Genomic DNA, 24,670 nt, shown 5'->3' on the forward strand with positions numbered 1-24,670 from the left:
ACAGCACAAGCTGGGTGCAACTCTTCAGCTGAAAATGAAAAAAAAATCCCTCCTAATGTAGATACAACAACTGCCGAGTATGTGTAAGGGGCTGAAGAGGAAAAGAAAATCTAAGATGCAACTTACAACTATCCAGACAACACCTCTGGGCTGGCCACACGACTAAATTATTTTAGACTAGAATAGACTAGACTGTTTCAGTTGGAAGGGAGCTACAACAACCATCTAGTCCAACTACCTGACCACTTCAGGGCTCAGCAAAAGCTAAAGCATGTTATTAAGGGCATTGTCCAAATGCCTCTTAAACACTGACAGGCTTGGGGCATCCACCACCTCTCTAGGAAGCCTGTTCCAGTGTTTGATGCACCTCTCGGCAAAGAAATCCTTCCAAATATCAAGTCTAAAGCTCCCCTGGTGCAGCTTTGAACCATTCCCATGCCTCCTCTCACTGGATCCCAGGGAGAAGAGACCAGCACCTCCCTCTTATTCCCCCTCCTCAGGAAGCTGAGGAGATCAATGAGGTCAACCCCTCAGCCTCCTTTTCTAGACAAACCCAAAGTCCTCAGCCACTCCTCACAGGTCCAGCCCTGTCACCAGCTTTGTTACCATCCTCTGGACACATTTAAGGATCTTCATTTTGCTGGCCAAATATTTCTTCTCAAGAGCAGAGGGAGCTCACAGCAAGAACAACTTGAATATTTTTGGCTGGAAGGGATTTTTGCTCTTTTGCTCTTGTAACCTGTAGTTACAGTTAGCCTTCCTTACAGTACTGTGGTAGTGATGGATATTTTGCATCCATGTTTTATTTCTTTTTGTGTCTACGCTGACAAGAGAACATTTTAATTTCCAGAAAATTAAGCCTTTCTACAAACCCTTCTTTCCTGAAATTTACATCCAGTAATTCAGCTCCAAATTCTTCTACTTGGAAGTAACCATAATTCATATTGCGAAGACTGACTTCAGATCATCCGCTTTAAAATAGGTTTGAATAAAAATCAGTAATATCTCATTACTCAAACTTTATGCACATTTTAACATATTATATGTAAATCAGATAAGCTAAAAACCTAAGGTAAACAGATTTTAAAGTCACATGAGTCTTCACATGCATATATTTCTAAAGGTATGCAAGATGACATCGTAATGCCTGAAGATGGTTAATTTTTCACAGAATCACAGAATGATTGAGGTTCAAAAGGAACTCTGGAGGTCATGATATCCAACTCCCCCTGCTCGAGCTGGGCCACCTACAGCAGGTTGCCCAGGACCATGTCTAGATGTCTTTTGAATATCTCCAAGGATGGAGACTCTACAACCTTCCTGGGCAACCTGTGCCAGTGCCAGGTCACCCTTACAGTAAAAAAGTTTTTCCTTATGTTCAGATGGAACCTCCAGTGTTTCTACAAAACTGTATTTTTCAAAAGAACTATACAATTTCAAACATTTAACTTGAACTGTCACATGACAAATTGCTGGTTATCAGCTGCCCGCTGCAAATTCTGTAACGTTATATATCCACATACCTCTTCGAGCTCTCCTGAAGAAACAGGATTATCCTCGTACGTGGGGAAATGGCACCCTGCTTTACAACTGCAAAACCTGCTAGTTTCCTCACGTGGCTCCACTATTCTGCAGTTTACTTTAGAGCTCTCCATCGCCCTCCCATCTAGAGATTCTTTCATACTGCATTCTAAACAGGGATCTTGGTTTCCTACTGGCAACATCCCAGCCGACTCTTCTTGGGAATCCAATGATGTTTGTGCACTCTTCTCCATTCCAGACTTTTTTAATCTGGGAAGAAATTTTCCAGATTCAAGCTCTGATTTTCCATAATAATGCCCTTCTTTTTCTGCATCTTCTTCCAGAGGTTTGAGATCTGCTTGTGGATCCTCAAATACATCTACTTGAGAAGGGACAGCAATACTTCCCTCATCTTTTTCTGACTCAAATTCCGACTCACTTCCACCACCTGGAGAAAGTTCAGATGCAGAAATCGGGCGAAAGTGAGTCCTTGGAGAAATCCGTATAGCCCTGTACTGCGTTCGATCAACACCACATATCCTGGGGTGTAAAACCTCACTGTCTGAATCAGAGCACAGAATTGACTTAGGTTTAAAACTAGGGCTGAAAGATGCAATTCCTTCTGGCTCAAACGAACACTCTACATGAAGAACTTGTGAAAACGGATTGTTCAGATCAAAGGAAGAGAATGAGTATTCAAGCCCTGGTTCTTCAACTTGAAAGTTACCACAAGCTCCTAGTAAGTCTTCATGGAAGATAAAAGAAAAACCCTTATTTAATCCGTTATCTCCACTCTTTGATTGCTCATTCTGTTCAAATGATACAAATGGCCTCCATAATTGCCTATGACCAGGGGCAAAGCTGTTACCTGGAGTCATAAAAACATCCGTACCAGCTATTGTCACTACATCAGAAGCTGCACATTGTAATAAGCTCCCTTTTGAGTGACCTGGTGGCACCACTGCCCATTCTCCATCACTGTTAAATGTTTTGAGCTCCCCATACACCCCACCAAGTATAAACGAGTTTTCTTTATCCTGGTTAACATCCCAAGGTTTTGATGGTGTAGTATAGTCACCACCATCCACTTTTGATAAGTCATTTGAGACAAAGGATCTCTTTTCTAAATTCTCCTTTTGACCTTCCCAAAGATGATACTCTGATCTCTGCACTGCCTTATTGGGCTCCTGGAGGGTTTCAACTTTTGCTTCTGTATCCAAACAGCAGCAATAGTTATTTACATCAGTTGGAAACAATTCATCTTCTATTCCTTCTATTTCTACCATCGCTGCCGAATTTCTGTCTGCCATATTTGTCCAAATATCTTTAATAACCCCTGAGCTGTAGCCTTCTCCACGTGGACTGCTTTCACTACACCCTTGTGTAGTTTCATAGTCTTTACTTTCTGCTTTTTGTTCTAGCTGAATACCACAGACAGATTCTAGCTTAGATTTTTTTTTGAAAATCAAAGTGGACATTTCTCCTAAAGTCCTAGCTTGTTGCTGGCAGGTTTCTTCGGGCAAAAAATCTAGAATTTCTTCATCTACATAATTCGAAGACACTCTAGGAACTACATAATTAATATCTTCTGCATTAAATTGCGTGGATTCTTCATATGGAATATTTAAAGTCTCATTGTCTGAACGTGTTTCTTCTGAGTGTGACCATGGACTACAGGTTCTTGTTGAAAGATTGGAACAGTGTTCATTTTCATCAAAGGCACTATTTTTGGTCCATATTAGCAATCTAGACTGTGTTTTCCCAAGAATATTAGCAGTGCTACTAGAATCTGCATTTTCGTTTCCCAAGTTGAGTGTTTCAAAAGAAAATGGTAAAACAGAGTTACTGCATTGCACTTCAAACACTGAAAAACAAGAGTTTATACCAGACCCTTCATTAATATCTGAAAAGAGCTCTTGATTGCCAGCAAGCATGTGTGAATTAAGCATTGTGCTGTCTAAGATGGGGGAGAATCTGATCGGAGAATCTCCTCCAAAACTTTCCCCATCTGCATCACCAGAGCTAGAAGATGAACAGCACTCCCAAAATTGAGCTAAATTACTAAGGTCTTGCAAGAACCACCCTTCAGCACCAACAGAGCTGGTCGAATCTGTCCATATTGCACTTTCCCCTTGCAACTCCATTCCATCTAACACTATGCAACATTCTGCCTCAAAATCAGTTTTTTCTTTGCTCTTTTGTCGAATCATATTTAAAATCCGACTCTCCCCTTGCATCGTATCTGAGGCACCAGGATCCAACATGGATTGATCAATATCCACTTCATAGAAGTGCGTTAGTTCTGACAGATGAACATCATCTAAATATTTGTCGTCCTCTGGTTGAGAACATATTGAGGTCCCAGCGAGGTCAATATCCTCATTTAGAACTGCAGGCATTTCTACAAAGTGACCATCTATGAAAGTACCTGCTGCGAGGTATGTTTTATGAATATTATTGTTGCTAATACAAAGACCATGCACTGATTCAGACAACTCTTCTACAGCCTCTGATGTTACGCCACATATATCTTCTCTGTTGCGGTATGTAGTCTCCAGCTTGCTTTTTCTGCTAAGAGGAACAAAGTACTCTGTAATCGGCTCAGTATACCACAAGGGTTCTTCTTTATATTCCTTTTCATTTCTGCTGTCTAAATACAAATCTTTTCCATCGCTACCGCCAGCTTCTTTTCTTCCAATTTCTTTTAATGGCCTTTTACCTCTTTTGCAAAGCTGTTTGATGGACCCGCTGCTACTGCTGCTACTGCTTCCGCTGAGGACTTTTCTATCAGCCTTTTCACCAGATTTCACTGAAAGCCTGCTTTGCCCATTACGCCCCTTTTTATTTCGAACCTCTCTTGTTTTGTGTCTTACTTTAATACATTTCATTGATGCCTTGTATTCACATTGATTACCACTAGAACTTGAGCCAGCCTCACTGGATCCGGATGACCAGGAGCGAGGACGCATCTTTCCCTCAGACTTATGTCGGACTTGCTTTTTGTACAAAACAGGCTTCTCTTCAACAGTGTTGTTACTAAACTTGTTTTCTTTCTCATTTTTACTTTTCTTCTGCTGGGTTCTTTCCTGTACAGTGGCAGATACTTTATTACTTCTGTCTTTAGTTACTTCACCTTCACTATTGCAGTCCTTTGGAGAAGATGTATCCGTGCTAGTTGGTGGAACAGTGGATGAAGATGAGGAGCTAGAGTAAGAGCATACTTTGGATTTATTCCATACAGTCATAATTTCCTGCAGGCAAACTGGCTTTTCAGAAAGAGGAGGAAATGCTTCATAGTACCTGAAAGCAAAACAAAAAGGTGACATTCAAATTGTAGAACTTCAGACAGGCATTAAGACTAGAAGTATTACTAAAAACACATCAAAACACTACCATTCTAATTGCCACAAAATCTAGTTTGTTCTACATATGCACACGCCACTCATTGCACTGTTTATTTGATAACAAAGGGAAGATTAAGATAAGCTTTAAAAGTGCTTATATTAATTATGTTTCAAAACATACCGTCAACTAAAACAATCCTATTTTTAGGGAGCACTAAACTTCGCTGTAGACCGAAATTCTGGATGGTTAAAACTGTGAAGGCCTGACTCCAGATTTATTAAACAATGTAGCAATTCACTGCAGTCTTCTCAAACATGTATGATTTAGAGTATAAATGAGGAAGTCCTGAATTTCAGGTTATTTTACTTCTCTTTGGTGAAATGAGATACAATCTGTTAAGGTCTACGTAGTCTGATCGTCCAGCTATTAAGAAAAAGCTGTAGCAATCGCAGAAATCAAACAACATCAACATGGTTTTGCAAAGACGGTCAACAAGCACCCACTTCTAACAAAACATCTTAGTTATTGCAAAAAAGTGTAGTTCTACAGTAGTTTACAATGCTAACAGCTTTGTCCAAGAGGGACAAGACTAAAATATGGTTTTCTGCAATTTCTAAAGTAGCATGTGTTTGACAGTAAAGAGATTTATACTGAATTGCACATATTTCAAGGAAAAACTATTAAAAAAATCTTTTTAAGTCCGTTAAGTGCACATTAGCACAATCAGTTCCTTGAAGTATCATCCATTTAGCCACACTTACACTAGACTGTTGCTAGCGATGGCTATTACTAAGAGATACAGAAGCATTCACATCTCCTAGAGAAGTTAACGATAAAACTCCTGGGTACTTCCGTAACACCAGACTCAGGTACTTGGTAACTAGTAGAATACTTTGGTTATAAAGAGTACAAAGAGTTCCAGTTTCCCACTTCTGCAACAGAAGACAGAATTCTGGAGACGGGAAACGAATTCTCTCCCCACAAGTCTAATATGTCAATTAATGCAGTTTTAAAGGCTTTTTATTTGTCTAGCTGACTTGATCTTAAGGAAAGTTGAGTTCTGCTTATAGTCAGAAGAAAGCAGTGAGGACTTTGACAAAAATTATACTAGCCCACGGTATCAAATGCTCATATTTAAATCCATAAGATGAACAAAAGAAGATGTCAGGAAAAAGAATTATTTCTAAATATCCACAAAACTCCAGATTCCCCACTAAGTTAACTTTACTGTTTTAAAATATGGGAGCAAAAGGAGAAAAGCATCTCAGATAAGAATAATAATAACAACAACAACAAAAAAATGCGTACATTTCTACTTGATCCTTTGCTGTGGGAGATAAGTCAGTCTCGGGAGACAAAGAGCCTTCTAACTTTTTGTGAATCTTCTCCTCTGTTTTGGAAGAAAATTCCAAACACTTAACAGAAAAATTCAAAACACCAGTGTATTTTATAACAGTATTTAACAAAAAGCACCAGGATGTATACCTGCAATAGTAGTAAATTTCCATATAACACTGTAAATAACAGAACAATTTATAGCCTGATTATTATACATTAAGAAATTATAAATTATCACCCAAGATTCAAGTTTTCCACAGTTGTCTTATTAAGCCCTACAAATTTCACCAAATGTGACTGGCTAGCAGCTACATGCAACTTCATGGTTAGCAATGCCCCCAACAAGGAGACTTTCTTTTGGATTTTTAGCTATTTCATATTCAAATCTTTATCTTCTTCGTACATTGCTAGGTATAAAAAAAGATTTTAAAAAGCAACTATTTAACTAAACATCTTTACAAATGGTTGCCTCAATTCTCTCATGTATTTCACTAAAAGGAAGCACCCCACAGTAGTTGCTGTGCTTTGGATAGATGTAAGGGTATATTTCCTGTGTGAGAGGTGGCTCTAAATATTTCTAAATCCTTTGTATTAAAATCTGTAAAATACCAAAGTAGTGATGCGAGATACACACTCGTTTTGCTTTTTTTTTTTCCAAAATAAATGGTTAGCATCATCTTGGCTCAGTAAGAAAGCGTCACAGCATAGCACTATGAAATACTAAGAGCTGACTAGTAATAACTGTTTAAACAACAGAAAAAGGGAATCGAAACAGCTAAAATCATGCTTTAAGCAGGTAAATATTTATACTTCATTTATTGCTATTTATACTACACCATAAATATATTAATTTTACTATAAGTGTCAAAGGCTGCTGCTGTGTGCCTGAATAAACATTTATGTGCGATGAACTTTCATCGGAGACACAACAATTTTACCTTATGCTCCAGGCCCTGAGCTTGAGAACATAAAAGTCCTCATTATCATCCCGCTAAAGCCTTGAAATTTTAGGCACACCTCTCTGCCATGGCTACTTGGATGCTTCTCACAGGAATAGCTAGTATGTAACAATTTTAAGGCCAATCTATTCTTTACCAATCCCAACACAGAAAAGGAACAGAAACAAGCCTACTTTATTTTGACTTCTTTTGGTAGGGAGGAGGGATCCTGAATATAGCTGGATATGAACAGTAATATATATATATGTATGTTATATATATGAAACTCCATTTGTGAATGGCTATTTCCTAGGTAAACAAAGCATACTAGTACAAAATTGCTCAAACTATTTGAATGAAATTATTCAAGTGTATTTTAAAATTGCATGGCCTTCATGAAAAGCTACTGAATTAACAGCCTGTCCCCCCACCCCTCAGAATGTTACACAGTTGATAAATACAAGATATGGCCTCAAGAGTTTAAAGATTTATTCCTCACCTTGCTTACTCTGAAGGTCTTTCAGTCTGGAGCAAAGCTCCTCCACTAACGTTTCAATCCCGGAGCTCTGCACAACAAAACCACAGGGAGGGGAGAGAGGGGGGAAGAAAAAAAAAATAAAAAAGAAAGCGCAACTTACTAAAAAGAATATTCATTTTCTAGAACAACATCAATACAGTAAATATATCTTGGCAGGCATCTATTTTTCTTTTTGCGTGGTAACTACACATTAAAAAGCAACAAAAATTCTTACTAGATAGAAATCCATTACTATAAATACATTAATTGCAGGTCAAAACGATTTCACAAAACACGTAGATACATTCACACAGAGGTTTCCAACTCCAAGTCATAAGCATTGTTGTATATCCAAGGTTTTGCAAACTATGCAGTATCATGTTTACTGCACTATATCACTTCACATTTAGCCAAGAGTCTCATGAAAAGTTCAAGAATCAACTGATCACTAAGATGCATTTTAAAAAGCTAAGTCTGACTGTTTTGGTTGCACAATTTATACCTGTGAGAATAGGACTGTTAAAAGGATACAGAAAATCAGGAGTGAAGGTGAAAAGGAGAACAGCATGACGACATATATGTATAAGTGGCAGAGAGGGAGAGGAAAGGCTACCACAGTATCTTCATGCAAAACTTATCCCATAGTTTTGCTAGTTTACAATGCCCAATTTTTCTTCTTTTTTAAACATTTTGTTGTTTGCTCAGGACAGCAAAGGGAAAAATAAACAGCTTACTCACTATAAGCCTCTATTTTCCTCCTTTATTCCCCCACATAAACCTTCCATACACTCAAGCCTCCTTTTAAAATCCAATTTCAGTGTTATTCTCATGTGCATTTTCTTCTGCTTTAACCATCTACCTAGACTTGTGAGCAGTTCTAAAGCAGCAGCACCAGAACAGCAAAGTGCTGAACGATAAACACACGAAGTGGCACAATAGACTACCAACTGTCCCACAGGAGAAAACCCCGCGCTATTCTAATGGAATAAAAGGTGCATGCCAGTCAGTGAAATACCAACCTACAGCCTTTCCTTTTGGAAGAAAAACTAGTTGAGGTGCGCACTGTGTAGACCATAGAATGTGTTGGGTTGGAAGGGACCTTTAAAGGTCATCAAGTCCAACCCCCCTGCAGTAAGCAGGAACATCTTTAACTAGATCAGATTTTAGTATTCTTATTTCAATGCTCTGGGATCACATTTGGAGATAATACTTTCCATAACACCAAACAAAAGGCTGGAATCACAGCAAAACGCAGCAATCCAAAACAAGTGAAAAGGATGCAAGAAGTGCCCTGCACACACCACCCAGCTGGGAACGGTAACCAGGGAAAAGTGCGCAGCTTCTTCTACCCTCTGAGCAGTTTCCCCAATTATCAACTGCAGCATCTCATCCCCTTCATGCTTGGAGACTGAGACATACAAACCTCCTACAATTTGACATGATCTTGTATGCATATAGTCGTGGAACACGCATTCTCTCCAACAGTAATGCAGATCAAATATCAAGTTACAGAAATGCATAAAAAAAGAGTTTGATTTGCTGTGTCACCATGGTGGTATAAAGATTTCATTTTTCCAAGATGTAAGAGTTTCTCCTCTCTCCTGATTACTGGTCAGAAATTGCTGAGAAATGTGAATATATGTTGCTAAAGCACAAGAAAATATTATGGGAAAGGGTATACTAATTTATACAGTGAAATGAGTTAGTTTAATTCTCTGTCAGAAACACACGCTTGAAAAATCATATACTGAAGCAATGACTTATATGCTAACTTCTAAATTTTAATTATTTGCAGCCAAGTGAAAAAGCAATTTTCTATTCCTAACTGCATTGCTGCACTGAAGTGCTAAATATAAACCTTTATGCCACATACTTAACGGAGGATGACTTAGCAATATTAAACTTCAGAAGGCATCTTCTATATCGGTAAATTTACCAACATAAATTAAACTGTTCAGAAAGAACCAAGTAGCACAGTAACATGGACAAACCTATGTAGTTGTAATAAGCATCACTTTATGGCTATACCACTCCTGACCCCCCCCTTTCTCCCCCCAAAAGGGCAACAGAGGAGGAGCTGGCCTTGTTTTCGCTAAGCTCTCCGAACTGTCTCATCAAAAGGACACCTGTAGCAAATACTCAAAATCTAAGAAATACAGATTCGCTTCCTTAACTTAATTATAACATCATGTCAAAAAAAAAAAAGTAATCCCCCAAACCAGCAACAATATGCTCACCATTACACCGAAGAAGTGAAAACTTTTGGAATCAAATGCTTCATTTCCTCCTGTACCATGAAACTAATACTTGAGTCATCTGACAGGCTGCATGCTGTCCTGCATAGCACGCTGCGGGAGCCAGCGCTAGCTTCTAAATAAAATAAAAATAAAAAGGGTGGCGGGGGGGGGGGGAAGGAAGCTACCGTGCAGAATGCCAAGTCTCTAGAGACCACTTGCTCAACCTCCTACTGCAGTATATAAAAACTAGCTGCAGACCTAATGTAACGAATGCCTCAGCAATTATTTCATATATGACAGTGTTGTTCTCTAAATAAAAGATTTAGTTACTATATTTTTAAATTGTTGAAGTTAATGCAGCAACCCCATTGCCAGAAAGTAAGATATTCCAGGCACTGGCTTGGTTCAACAGGACACAATCAGTTAAGAAAATCAGGTGATCTGCTTCAACTGCTTTGCTTCTGTTCAAAATTAAAAACAGTCCCCAAATAGAACAAATACTGGAGTACCTTAAAAGCATTTTTCAACGTGGAAGTGCCTAATTATGATTGCTTTTGTAATTCCAACACGAAAGGCTTAAATCTCATGATTACCTGTAAGATTATTTAAACTACTGACCCAGATTTCTACTAACCCTTTTCTCTCATTCAAACTACAAAGGGCAGCACCTCATTTTTTTAATTCATATTTTTAATTTTGCGTAACAAAACTTCCTCCATGATGAGAACACATTTTATTCTGTTTTACGGTTTCCAACGTATTTCTATTTCCTTTCCCTGCTTTAACTTAAATCCAGTTCCATCAGAAGTTGTTCTTTTTGGCTTTTTATCAGCTGGCTGAAGCAAGGGAAGGATTACATAAAGGATAGGTGTTATGTTACTGGCACAGGAGTGACCATGCTAACAGATAAATTAAGCTTCTGAACTCACCCAGCATGAACAAGAACAGTCAACCCGACTGCTGCAGTTAGAGGACTCTAATAGCTGGTCTTGCTTGCTGACCAACACACCAATTTTGCTCTGTTCAGAGCCAAATTAATGTAGTTCTGTGTAATGAGGAATGATGGCAATTAAAAAAAAAAAAAAAACAGCAAAGCTCACACACATTTTAATATATATATAAAATATATATAAATATATATACACACATTTATATTTTATATATATATTTATAAACATATATATTTACACATATATATGTAAAATGGTTGTTGAGTTTTTTGTCTTTTTTTTTTTTCCCAAACACAGGCAGATATATGTGTGTAATGTCAAATCTTAAATCAAAGATCTTTTTAGCATGCTCTGCTTTGGAAGTAGAGCAGTCAGAGATGACAAGTGGTAACTCATTAGCTTAAAGCAATCCAATTGCTTTTATACATATGTTCACACCCCTGTATAGCTGCAGAAAATGTTCCCAGAAGATACTAAATCTATAAATTTAGTTACTCCTGAAATATTTTTTATAAATTTAAAATTATCAGTTCAATCAACTGTGAACCATGGAAACAAAACAATATTGAAGTACACCAAATCTACTAAAAACTGCTGCCTGTGTTAACAGTGGGCTCAGTGTTGTGAGTTTCTAACAAGAAGCTGTGAAACATTAGCTCCTCTCAGATTCTTGACAAATCGCTTTAATTCTTATTGATATTCATCTCTGCTAGTAGGTTACTTCTGAATGTTGCAAACAAGGACCAAGCAGTCACCATCCAGGAGATTTAACAAGTTTTCCCTCAATTTGATCACAAATGTTCATGCACTGCTCTTATTTCACGCAATTATTCTATGAAACTAAGGATAGCACCATTCATCAAAATTCTTTGGTTTAACTGATCTTTCAGCCCTTCCTGTCACCCAGTAACGTCATCTAGTTACGGCTCTTACATACTAGATCCCAAAATTGCCATGCAAATTTATACTTTATTCTGCAGATCTGTACATATGCAATAACCAAAAATTCTGGACAAAAAAAGGAAAACAAAGCTGTTAGAATGAGCTTTCCACATCTGACATACCATAAATACATACACAGAAACATTCCATCACATTGTACAACTCAAAGGGAAAGGTTGTTTTTAGGGGGGGTTTGTATTGGTTTGGGGGTTTTCCTTTTTGCTTCTTTGGTTTTTTTTTGCTTCTAGCCTAAGGTAAGTTAATAGTTTTCCTCCAGCAGGTTTGAACTGTGTACTGTAAATATTTACTAAACATGGCTTGTTTCTTCAGGCCTATAAGGTTATGAGGAAAGTTCCTTGATCCTCTTCATGCATTTTGAGAAGACAAAAGCACTACACTTCATTTTACTTTAACAATTAAAATAATCACTCAGTTACTTTTAGGTTTTTGAGAGTTTACTAGCTCACGCTGTTAAAACAAATCCTCATTTCTCTTTCCCAGGCGCACAGAGTTGTTTAGGTTGGAATGAACCTCTGGAGATCATCTAGTCCAAACCTCTGCTGAAGCAGGATCAGCTACAGCAGAATACAGACGCTCCTTTCACAGAATACAAGTTCAAACAATCTAGAAGTTAAAGTAAATCAATATATTCATAGTTTCAAATCATTCTTTTAACAGGTCATAGGACTCTCCAGACAGAGATGGAACTATGACTGTAGTGTACCAGGACTGTTTTCTTGGCATGTAGCCTGTCCCCAAGCGGAAGATTAGGTAGCTGTTCTGTCTGAATCAGCTGTTACGCCATGTGAACGGAGTAAGGCACAAAGTGTGATTCACTGCAACCACACATCTATTTCTATATTTTGTAGGATGATGAGAGCTAGATAAAAGTTTAGATTTTCATTTTCTAACATTCTGATACAGCATAATTCATCTGGTTACAAGGACTCTCAAAAGAGGTGCTCAAGAAAGACCAAAAAAAGCACAAAAAAACCCCGAAACTAACCCCAAGATCATTACTAAATAAATAAATAGATAAATAAATCCACCAAAACAGCAGGCTCCATGGGGTGTTCAATCCAGGTAGAGTTCAAAGCAATAAAACATGGCACCCATTTGCATTATGGGATTTTCCTCCACTATAAGGCAGATTAAACTAAGAAACATTTAGGGTACGTACGTGTACAACACCTTTTTGACCCTTCAGTAGTGAGAACGTAATTAAATCTTTATCTTTTCACTTGAATAGGTACTGATTTACAACAAAGACATTGGACCAGTCAGAAAAACAAATTCTATTTATTAACTTCACTTTTGGGGCTCACCAATAATTGATCCAAGTAATCTTCAATAGATGTGTGACCTTAGAATATCTATTTCCAAGCAGACAAACTGACTTAATATCACAAAAATCCAATACCAAGCAAGACAAGAGGGAGAAGCTTTTCTCACGGGAGAAACTTTTAATTGGTTGCCACCAATTATGCAAAAGTTATTTTCTGCATCAAGTGAAATGCAGAAGGGACACTTAAAATTTCCTCAGTAGGTACTCTGCTATATTCACTGTCAAACACTTATTTACTTTTGCTGTCTTGATGTAAACTGAGAAACAAATGCCCCCCCTCCAAGTTATTAAGCAACTTCTATGTAGACTAAACGGCCACAAAGAACTTCTCCAGTTCAGTATAAATGGTTTCTGTATCAAGAAAACTCATACAAAAATTGGAATAATTAAAAATTTTTTCAGCATCCATTACGCTATTATACTCAGGGTAGCAGCTTCAGTAACCTAACAAATCAGGTATGTGGTACTATGAGTATCCATTTAAATGCCAAAGTCATAAGGAAAAAGGAATCAATATATTGTAATTATTTTACTCTCTGATGGTTACCTTGGCAAGCAAATTAATTTCAATTGTCTGTATGGTATATTAAGTTATAAAACACAGGCTGATATAGTTTGCCAAATTCAATACCATACAGCTTACTTAGTATACGGAGAAAGAAGGAAACTTTTGAAGCCAACGGATTTGATAATAGAGAGCCAATACAGATAATCTTAAACCAATACAAATTAAATTATTGTAGAAAAACAATGACTGGTTGGAAATCATAAAACCCTGTGGTGCCTTCTCACAGAAGCAGCTGAGTGATATCAGTCCTAGCTCCATTTTATTTTTCCAAACATATGTCTTGTCTAAAATTCTTTTTAGCTCCTGGTTATTTTAAAATCCTTTCCTAACCTATGTTGTGTGTTCTAGAGAGAGACAGTATATCCCTTTCCAGGAGGCCAGCTGCATACAATGCAAAAGGAAGGTAATATTCACTGACTTTGTGAGGTGTTTTGGGATTTCCTGGAAAAATATTCTCAACAATCATCTTCAGACACACAGAAACGCTTACGACTTAGCTAATCAGGATATATGCTTCAAGAAGCATTAATGGTTGTTTCAGAACCGTAACTCAATTTTTTTGCTTTAATAAACATGGACTTTTCAACAGCAACTTCAGCGTTTCATCTTTCTGATTTGTTAAGATGGCTTTTACACAACTTGCTTCATCCTTACCATACCTTACCATCTTTATCTTTACATTAACAGTTTTCTTCCCAGCACTTGGTTACTCTCCATACACAGCTTTTTGACTAACATTTTTCACCTATTTTTAAAAAAGTCAAAAGAACATTGGGCGCTTCCTTTGCACATCTCTTGTTCATGTCACTTCTAGTTACATGAAGATGCGTAAATTAAATCACTTAGCAAACCATCTAATATTTACTAGCTGATTCCCTGGTACCCCAGCATAGCAGTCAGAGTGTACTATCTAATTGATACTGCCTTACACCAGAGAAACAGAGACCACCAGAAATAAACCAGTGATTACAATGAATTTTTAATAATCTAGTTAATCTGTCATCCTACATAAGATGAAAAGAAACATACTCCCTGTGCTGCGGGCTCCACAAGCCTGTTTGCCTCTGTTCTCACACATCACTATCACAAAGTGCAAGACAGACTACGCAAAAACACCTTGGTCTCACCGGCAGACAAATACCGTAATCTTTGGAGACTGCAATAGTTGGCTGGAGTAAGCCATCACTAAAAATACGCTCAGACATGCAATCATAACAAACTGACTAATTTGGCCTGATTAGGAGCTTATTTCTTCAAATACGGTTTATGTGCAGAACTGTAGTAACTGCGTGGAACATTTGACAGTTCTGCACTTAGAGCAACAAAGATGACAAACGCTAAGAAATTTTCAAAAGAACCTTATTCTAGACACATCTCAAATTTGTGCTGAAAGCAAGATACATTTGAGAAGAAGATTACCATTTCAAATGTTTAGCGACACTGTTCACTAGAGCCACACTTGTTCCTGTAAGTGCTCACATACGGTAATACGGATATCAGAAGGGTCGTATTCCCTCCTCATAATTCAGAATGAGCAAAGTCAATGCTCCAAATAACAGCAGACCCCCACCTGACTACATTTCAAAGAAATTACCATTATGAAGCTTCACCAATTATGTTTCAGTGTTACCTCCAAGCAGTAACCTCTTAGAACAGTGGGATGGAAGGCACCATTTGCTTTTGTCCAATACATTAGAGCAGTGCTCTTTCAAATTCATTATGGAATCTATCAACCAAGACTAATTCTTTAACATTGTTTCATGTGCCAGTTAGCAGATTCTGAGAGCCTGGTTACTTCAGAAACGGACCACGTTGCCTGAACCCCATTAGGACATGAGAGATCAGCAGCGTTAGACACTAGCAATGTCTTGGTATGTGCTGCAGAATAGCTTAGGTGAAGTGGCCACCTATAGGCAAAGAAGGAAAGAGTCTGGGAGATCTGGTTTCATCAGAGCAGGTATATACGCAGTAGCCTCTTTTGCTCATTCTTAAAATGTCCTCATACAGTTCAGCAGAATAAAGATAACACCAAATGCTTTAACCAAAACTCTAGCACCATCTTGAATGTGGAATTGCATATGTAGTACTACAAGTCTTCAGTAAATGAACTGTATCTTTTATATAGGAACTGCAATAACACAGCTGAAAACCTGCTTGCTCGATTGAGTAATGCAGCCTTTAGCAGAAAACTGGTCAGTTAAAAGGTAATTAAGCTCGGATTAATGACCAATGGACACGCAACATAAGTAATCTCAATATTATTAGTAGGAAATACATATACTGAAGTGTCTTGCATGTATCAGTCTCAACAAGTAACCTCTACTTCCAATCTTGCTCAGACAGTATCCACCTTGCAAAAATACAACGCAGGTGAATTTCCAAACTCTTACATTTTTTTCCTAATCTTCTGAGTCTCAAAGATACTGCTTTCTCTGTCTTGCTACTGACAAGTTTCATTATTCAAATCCAGAACAATTTACAGACTTTCAGAATTAAGAGACCTTTAAAAAAAAAAGGCATCTCAGAAACAATACGTGGACAAACTGACCTTAGTTTTAGGGTACCAGACAGGAATTAAAAAAAAAAACAAACAACAAAGAAAACCACTAACAAAAAAAAGCAATTTAATGCTGAGAGAAACAGCCGTTTTTACTTAAAATTTGAGGCAGTAATTTCAGGATAAGATCTCTTATTTTCCTCAAAGGACTTTTACATAAATACTCCCCAGTCCTAAACAATTGGGCTTTTTTACCCAACACGTCATTAGAATGGATACCTTTGCTAGTTAATTGTGAACCAGCATTTTAAAGTTTCTTCTACAATTCAGCAGGATAAGAATTAAGATAAAGTCTCTATTCAAGGTCAATGTTAACAAGCTTTTAAAAATCTGAAGAATTCTTCACCATGCCTTTGAACTGCTACTTATATTCCATTCAAGTGTTTTGGAAAAAATAAACTTTAGAAATGCAGTAAGAATAGTAATTGATTACTAAATTAGAGTACTTGTCTTAAGAGTTCTTCTCACCATCATTCTGTCTTTTCTGGCAAGTTGCAATGTACTTACATTTTCTCTGCTCCTGACTGCATCAGGAGCATCTGCAGCCAAAGATTCATACAAATATAGGACACCTTGAGACACCAAAATGCTTGTCACGCAAAAAATACTGTCCTCAGAACATACCTACATTAACAAATTGCATTCTCACATATACCAGATAGTATCTGTCAAAATCAGGCCACAAAAGCACTTAATCCACAACATGCTTTGCCACCACAAGACACAGTGATGCAGAGTGGTCAAAAGAGTGCAGCTTCCCTGACCTCTCACACTCTGTAACTTAGGAAATGTTTTAGAAATAAACACTGAACTGTAGGCTTTCTGAATTCAAATGTGGGGGTTTTTTTCACCATAAAATTATAACTAGAATCTTGGATTTCTCTCTCAGCCTAGCATTTTACAGCATTACTCTTTTTAAAAAGAGAAAAAAAAATGAATTCAAACAGAACTAAGCTACCAAATAAAGTACTCCCTAAGAATGAATACTATGTAAATGAAAATCCACAAGAGACAAGATTTTAAAATATTTATTTCAACCATCAAATGAAATACTGACAAAACAGTGTTTACTGTTATCAAGTTGATTTTCATCAAATCTATAGACTTCCTCTCCCCACCAAGCATCTTTTTCAAGTGATCACCTAATTTTAGGACCTTTGATTACTGGTAGGGGGAAGGAAGCAGACTGCCTTCAATTTCTCAACACATTACTGGTTTAAGTAACTAAATATAAACATCAGAATTATGGTACCTGGATTTCTGTTTTAAAAGTTATTATTAACCCTCAATACCCTTTCATCCTCTGTACATTTTCCCCCCCTCCAACAGATCAGGCTGCAGAATACTGAAAATCTTCATTTAATTGACACCCTTTTTTTGGGGGGGTGAGTGTGTGTGTTGTGTTTTTTTCATTTGTGTGTGCATACGCATACATGTGTGTATATATGCTCCCTCTACAAACACACACAGGGTAAACATTCTAACCATTTCACCTAAATACAGTTGTATATAAATATACATAAGTTTAAATACACTAAGACTTCTGTCAATTACTCCCAATAATGGAGCGACCTCATCCTTGCTTACTTTGCTCCAATGCTAAGGTTGAAAAAAGAGGTTAGGCTGGAAGAGCAAGTGTTTCATATTCATGCGAGGATATTGGTATTTCCGTATCCACCTACTTTGAAAAAATGATCACAAAAGAATAGCAACTATAAGCAAGCTCCAGAACTGCCCACACGGACTATTGCCAGACCCCTTGCAAGAAGAAAAACCTGTGAGAACAAAGCTGCTAGTTGACACATTTATCCAGATCCTTATGTACACATCCAACTTCTACCTATTTGACAAAAAAAAAAACCCAACTATATATCTACAAGTAAACATTTCCAGATGATTCAGAAAACAACTTAAAAAAATTCAAGTAGCATTGTAAAAAAAAGTATTTCTTTCTATCTCAACAGTTTTTATAAACGCTCCTCACACACCACTAACCATCAGTTTTGGCTACAGTTAACAGAGTATTTTTATCTTTTTTGTAGAGATGAAATCGTGAACATTGCATGGGGCAGCTTGAATGCCTCAGCAGAAATAGTACTGTAACATTATGGTTTACAGTCCAAAAACTACTGATTATTCCCATCAGATTAGCACACAAACATAAGTACAGAAACCAGCCAACACAGGAAACGTGTTTGAAAAGCAGAAAGAAAAGATACCTTACAAGTTACTTTAAAGCATTACTAGCATCAAAGCAGGATCACCCTTCCCCCCAACTCCAGAGGAAAAAAAAATGAAAAAAATAAATATCCATATTTCTCTCTTATGCAATACAAGTGTTAAACTACCTACAGAACAGCTTTAAGTAACAACTTCTTTTAAAAAGGTCTGAAGGTTCCACTCTGTGTTTGAAAATACATTTTAAAAATTATAACCTACAATTTCGTTAAAGACCACAAATGTGCAAGCTGAATTGTCCAGGCATGCAAGAGAAGTCAAAATAGCCCTGAAGTAACACAGGTCTATAGGTTTTAGATTACCAGTTAACGTTGAACAATAAAAATCTGACAAGGTGGCAGGAGTCAAAGGAGGAAGTTACTCATTCAGCCTTTCAGATTCCACACCTTTTTATTCATTCAAAACTCTAGTTTGAAGGGTCTCTTCCCTTCTTCTGTTTTGGATTATACAAACTCTCAAGTGGAGGCAGACCAGGGATTATTAATAAATTTACCTCCTTCCTTTTTCTTTTCAACTGGATTTCTCTATATGCTACAAATTTAGTTTTAAGTGATGCTCCTTGATTTTCAGCTGTGTGAAGATGCATCAAGAGAGTAATTTCTAAAGCTAAAAATCGATCAATGGTATTCCTGCGGTCTACATATGAGACTACTATTTTTTCTTGCAATTACTTCCTCATATTTAAATTAACTTTTATGGTAATCAGAGTGCTACCTCAATATTCTGTAACTACGAGAGCAGAGCAAATTAACAACAAAATTCTATTTTGCATCCTTTTGTTAGGATACTAAGTAATGGGGGAATGCGAGTTCAGAAAACTCCCTATTAATCAGGGAGCACTTTAGTAACTGAACAAATGCTCAAGAAGCTTCGCAAACAGTCAGCCGGTATATGACGGCAATGCTGCTGAAGGTGGTGGTGATAGGAATAACCACACAAATCAATGCCATTTCCCTCATTATTCTTGGCCACATACCTGCCCCAGCCTTGCTGGCACCAGTGTCTGTGCTACAAATCTGACCAGGAAACCTCTCTGGGTTAACATTTCCTCCACCCCAACCAGGTTAATCTCAGGAAACTGATTCACTTTCCCAATCCAGTTCTCCACACAACCACACAAATGCTTGTGCAATCACAAACTGCGACCAGGAAGCTGTATAGCGCAATAATGCAATCAGGCTGCATAGGCAGAGTAGTTTGTTCTTAGATTAGTGACAGATGAGAGTATTTGTAGTTCTGTAAACTAAAAGACAGTCTTTCTCATTTCTGCTGTCTTAAAAGTCTTCCTGAAGAGCTTTCATTGACCTGTGCTACAGATTATTTTCTCTTTGTAAATATTTCCTTTGATGGTCTCTCTCTCTCCACTTTTTCATTGAGCTACATGGTATCTGCTGCCTCTGGTATGTATATTCCTTCAACCTGTTGCCTTTACCTCTCCTCACACATACAGCACACACAAAGCACAATGGCTTTCTGCCCAAATACTCCATTCCTTGCTGCTCACACACAACACAAAGTTAAGTTTAGAATTTTAAGAAATATCTTTTTGCAAAGCTTTGTGGTAATTACAACACAAACTGGTGCATTGCAACTGTCCCTGACAAGAACAGGCGAGGGCTTACAGAAAGGAAAGCATAACACTACATAGTACAGAACCTTTTGTGAAATCCTGCGGCCATACACAGATTTCATAATTTCCTAAAGAAAAATAAAGAACTTTCAGAGAACTCTTGGGGAACTTGCATTTTAAGAATTAAAAGATAAGCACCACAAGCTAAATATATCTAACACAAAGAAACGCATAAAGTCTTAACAATCTATTAAATAGTCTAAACTTACTTCATCAGAAGCAGAGCGAAGACACTGGACAGCAGCCTGTTTTTTCATTTCCTCTAGTGTTAGATCAGAGCACTTTTTCTTACTCTTTCCCCATTTCTTGTAAGCTCCCTTTTCCCAGCCCAGGAAGATGTCATTCTCCTAAAATTGAAATAAAGAAATTATATTATTTAAAATACATTAATATCTCAGTACTATAGCAGAACAGGACTACAAATAACACACTTTTCAAAATAAAACCAACTTCATCCTATCCACAAAAGCCTACCTTTTGTAACATTAAAGATTAGTTTGATTACAGAAAACTTGCACTTACTATTCAGAAACGCACATATATTTTTTACGGGACATGGACACTACTCACACTTCACTGCAATATTTTCCAATTGCAAAGCATATCCATAAAGATAATTTTATAGCCAACTTATGATTGAAGGTATTACTGCAATTTACACAAAATATGTTAGAGTTTCACTGATCTCTGAAATAATAAAGATGAAAAGCAAGTAGTTCAGAGTTAGATTAAACTTAGAAGAAAGCTGAAAAAGCCAAAAGAAGAAAATGCAACATTAGATCCCAAAGCCTTCAAGTCAGTCTCACAATGAACATCATTACAAATAGAGATAGCAGTGCCTATCTTAAAATGAACCTCAAGTAGTTTCAGAAGAAAATTAGATACTGCTGGGTGGGTGGGTGGTGTGAGGAAAGAACAGGTTCCCAAACATGCAAGAACATTTCATTAAGAACAATAAAATCAAAGAAGAATGCTATGACATTACATATAACCATCGGAAGATACGTAGCACCCATTTTGTATCACAGTTCAGAATTTACAAAATTTATTATCAGACTTGCTTATTCTTCACTGCCCATTCACATATGGGAATGTCACTTTGGGACAACATATATACACATGTTATTTCCCGTGTTCATCTCATTAAAAAAATATTCTGGCTATCAGGAAAATAATCTTTAATACCTTTTAATGTACAAAGAGATCCACAAACACCTGATGCTTTTCAGCATACCTGTTTCATTCAACCTTTTCAACGTATCTGTTACTGCTTCTAATGAAATCCAGGCTAAGGCCTACCCTCATTTAAAACAACTCTCAATTCCTCATGGCTTCAAAATGAAGTAAAACCAAGTTGTCAGTGGAACTAGTTGTCTCTGTGCCATCAGAGAATAAGATGGGGGAAAAAAGAGGGTGGAGAGGGACCAATCACCTTCAGAAGCCGCCATCAAAATGGCTCCTATTTATGATTTTACATGAGCAATTCCTTCAGGAAAGAGTAGAGCAATTTGTTGGATTTACCTCTTTAAGTCTTATTTGATCACCAAAACTGGAGAAATGGATTTAGTTCTGAAAGAACAAGACGCTACCAGTCACTCTGGTTTTCCTTACACTTGTGCAAGATGTCAGTGGTTCATTTAAAACAAGAAATTTGAACAGGCTACTGTTTTGTTATTAGAATGACTAACAGAAAGAAATAATTAAAAAAAAGATAAGAAAAATAAAATTCTCAGAAAATAGGTCCAATAGACTGAAATAAATTCGTAAGTCTTTTCCAAAATTGTAGTTTAAATATGTGTTTATACACTATGAGGCTGTAGAGCACTCTAACTCTTCCCAATATTCACGTGAAAGTATACAAACTGATGAGACCCACCTACTCTCCACCCGCTTCCAAAGCCTGTCTCACTCATCCACACGAGCACAGTTACAAATGAAAAAATACATACCCACTTGCAATACATTACTCAAAATGAAAATCCAGGCACACCAGCAAATGTGCAGAGTTAACTTCATTTATTCTGCTTTGAGGTGGAAATTTGATTTAGGCAACACCTACCCTAGGAAAACATTATCAAAATGCTATATATTGAAAACAAAATGCTTTATCTACACCAACAAAGCTTTGCTTTGTACTGGTACATTAAAGTGAATGTCTGCAAGAGTAGCTTTACTACTTGATGTATATGCTAGCAGTCTGTCAGCAGAGCAGGAAGAACCTTCATGCTTACAGAAATTTGTAAAGCACTTCATTCACTTCTCCACACACATAATTTGAAAGACAGTTGACCTTGTCTACAAACTCTGACACTTCAATTTTTACAAATTTAATCCTTGCGAGAAATACTACATTTATTTAAGTAGAGGCTATATGGAATTCTGTCTCACGCATCCACCACAGAGCTGCGCGTATCACGGTCTCATCCCTCCTCCCAGAGCGAGCACATTGTTGGTGGGCTCTGGGAACAACACAGCTCATCTTGTAGGGTGCAGTGATTGAGGACAGAGCTTCAGTAGAATCCTCTCTCCTCCTTTCTACCCTTTTAGACAACACACAGAATACTGGTTTCTGAACATATGGTTTTCAGTCCCACCTGGCTGCTAGGGCTTCACACTGCCATTTTAAGCTTTACAGGAAAAAAAAATGTTGAAAACTTGAGTGTTTGAATATTTTTCCTGGACAAACTCACTAATTTTTTAGCCTCAGATTTTACAAGATTAGCAAACACCATGGATTACAGCTATTCCACATAAAACTCTGAAGTTTAAAATCCTCATATAAACAACAATGTTTATCAGCACTACATATGTATTTGATATACCCTAAATTTATTGAGGGCCTTGCACTTTCTGCACACAAATCAAACACCACACCCATAAAACACTACAGAGCAGTGAAGAAAAAAATGTCCTCACACGTAATTCTTGTGTTATAATCTATTAGAACCACTCTAGAACTACACACACACACTAAAAAAAAAAAAATAAGAAAAAGATTACAGTAGACCAGCTAAGAAACAAGAAAATGTCATATTCCCTAGAGAGTGTTTGTAGTAGAATCCAATAGTTTCAAATGGTTTAAATTAAGGGGGGTTTTTTTGTTGGTTTTTTTTTTTGGTTGGTTGGTTGGGTTTTTTTGGTGGGGTTTTTTTTGTTTTGTTTGGTTGGTTTTTTTTCCCCACTTTGTCTCCGGTGATCAGAAGCCTGTTGTAGGTTTAGGCTGGAAAATATTAAGTCCATGACAACCAGGAAAGGAAGCACTTCAACAAAACATTCTGTATGCATGAAGGCAAGTAAACTAGTTACTTCACATGGAAAGAATCACTAGGGACTTCTGTTCTCTTCAGCTACTAGACGTCTTCATTTACCTTTGCTTCCTAACAGAACTAGAGATCATATGATAATGCTCATTTTAATGCAAGAGCTCTCCCGTAACTTAGAATTTTCACAATTGTGTTCAGTGGTCAATGAATGTTTCATAAAAGTAACGCCACCCCAAACTTATAGATTTAAAAAGAGTGCATGCACACAAAAGAAAAATTGAAATTTGGTTTATAAAACTCTAATATTTAAAACAGACTACACTAGTTAAATTTTTAAGGGATGACCACCTAATATTAAATAAATATCAATAGGAAGGCGAGGCCATCTGGATATTGGAAAAATTCAAGTTTGAATATTTAAACTGCTATTGAAACATTTATTCTTCAGAGTCCTACTGTACCTACCTACTAAGTAGCCAGACAAATTCATATTAGAAATTTTTAATTGTAAAGACACTGGAAGCGCAAAGTTTCATGACAAGAATAACTTAAGAACCATAAATGTGGCTAAAGAAATGGTGGTAAAGTATTTGTATTCTTTATGGTAATGCTGCCTTGAGAAATGCACTATTGGATTGTATTTGGAGCACTTAATTCAATCCTGAATTAATATACAGGCACAAATTTTAGAAAGATATTTCTAAATTGTTTCTCCTGCTCAACTACGCAAAAAACATCAATTCCACCGCTTCCCTCCACACTACTAAGAAATTGGAGAAGCAAAAGAAAAGCAAGTTTTGTAGTGAATCTTCTAACTTTCATTTGTTATAAAGATAATAAAGAAATATCTATTCTCAGTAAGAGAACAAATGTGACACCTTGTGGTAAGACTGAAAGAAAATTCTTTTGAAGCTCACAGTCTACACAAATGGAAAAAATCGCTGTTAAAACATACTTCAAGAATCTTGCAGGAACTACCCATACTTCATAAAAGCTGGAGTAAAGTTCACTGATGCAGAAACATTAGATGACTCAAGGTCCCAGTTTCTATTCAGGTAAGTAAACAGACTTTAACTTTGCCTTGTCAGCAGAACACACAGGAAAGGAATCAGACTTAATAATCTGATCAACAAACTCCCCAAATGAGGAAATCAAACCAGCAGAAAAATGTATTTTTAAAAATCAGTGTTTTTTTCTTAAAGTAAGTTCAGGTAAACTGATTCCCTAAGATTCTGCCTCCATAAATACACTACAGATTGAATTAGATACACATGAAGATGA

General features: G+C 37.0%; 1 protein-coding gene across 7 annotated transcripts in view; it reads right to left on the minus strand.

Moving 5' to 3' along the window:
• KIAA0232 (KIAA0232 ortholog) overlaps positions 1–24,670 on the minus strand; it is a 72,169-nt gene that overhangs the window by 15,943 nt on the left and 31,556 nt on the right. For 5 of the 7 annotated variants that reach the window (XM_074587524.1, XM_074587526.1, XM_074587523.1 and 2 more), the window contains 4 exons: positions 20,336–20,473; positions 7,642–7,708; positions 6,175–6,256; positions 1,524–4,821 (listed from right to left, as the gene is read on the minus strand). In XM_074587524.1, the coding sequence (XP_074443625.1) occupies positions 1,524–4,821; positions 6,175–6,256; positions 7,642–7,708; positions 20,336–20,473 (3,585 nt within the window). Of the gene's footprint in view, positions 1–1,523; positions 4,822–6,174; positions 6,257–7,641; positions 7,709–9,896; positions 10,030–10,825; positions 10,942–20,335; positions 20,474–24,670 lie in introns of all 7 variants that reach the window. The other 2 variants (XM_074587528.1, XM_074587529.1) reach the window with 2 other exon arrangements.

The sequence above is a fragment of the Larus michahellis genome, chromosome 5 (genome assembly GCF_964199755.1).
Source record: "Larus michahellis chromosome 5, bLarMic1.1, whole genome shotgun sequence".
In the NCBI taxonomy this organism is placed as follows: domain Eukaryota; kingdom Metazoa; phylum Chordata; class Aves; order Charadriiformes; family Laridae; genus Larus; species Larus michahellis.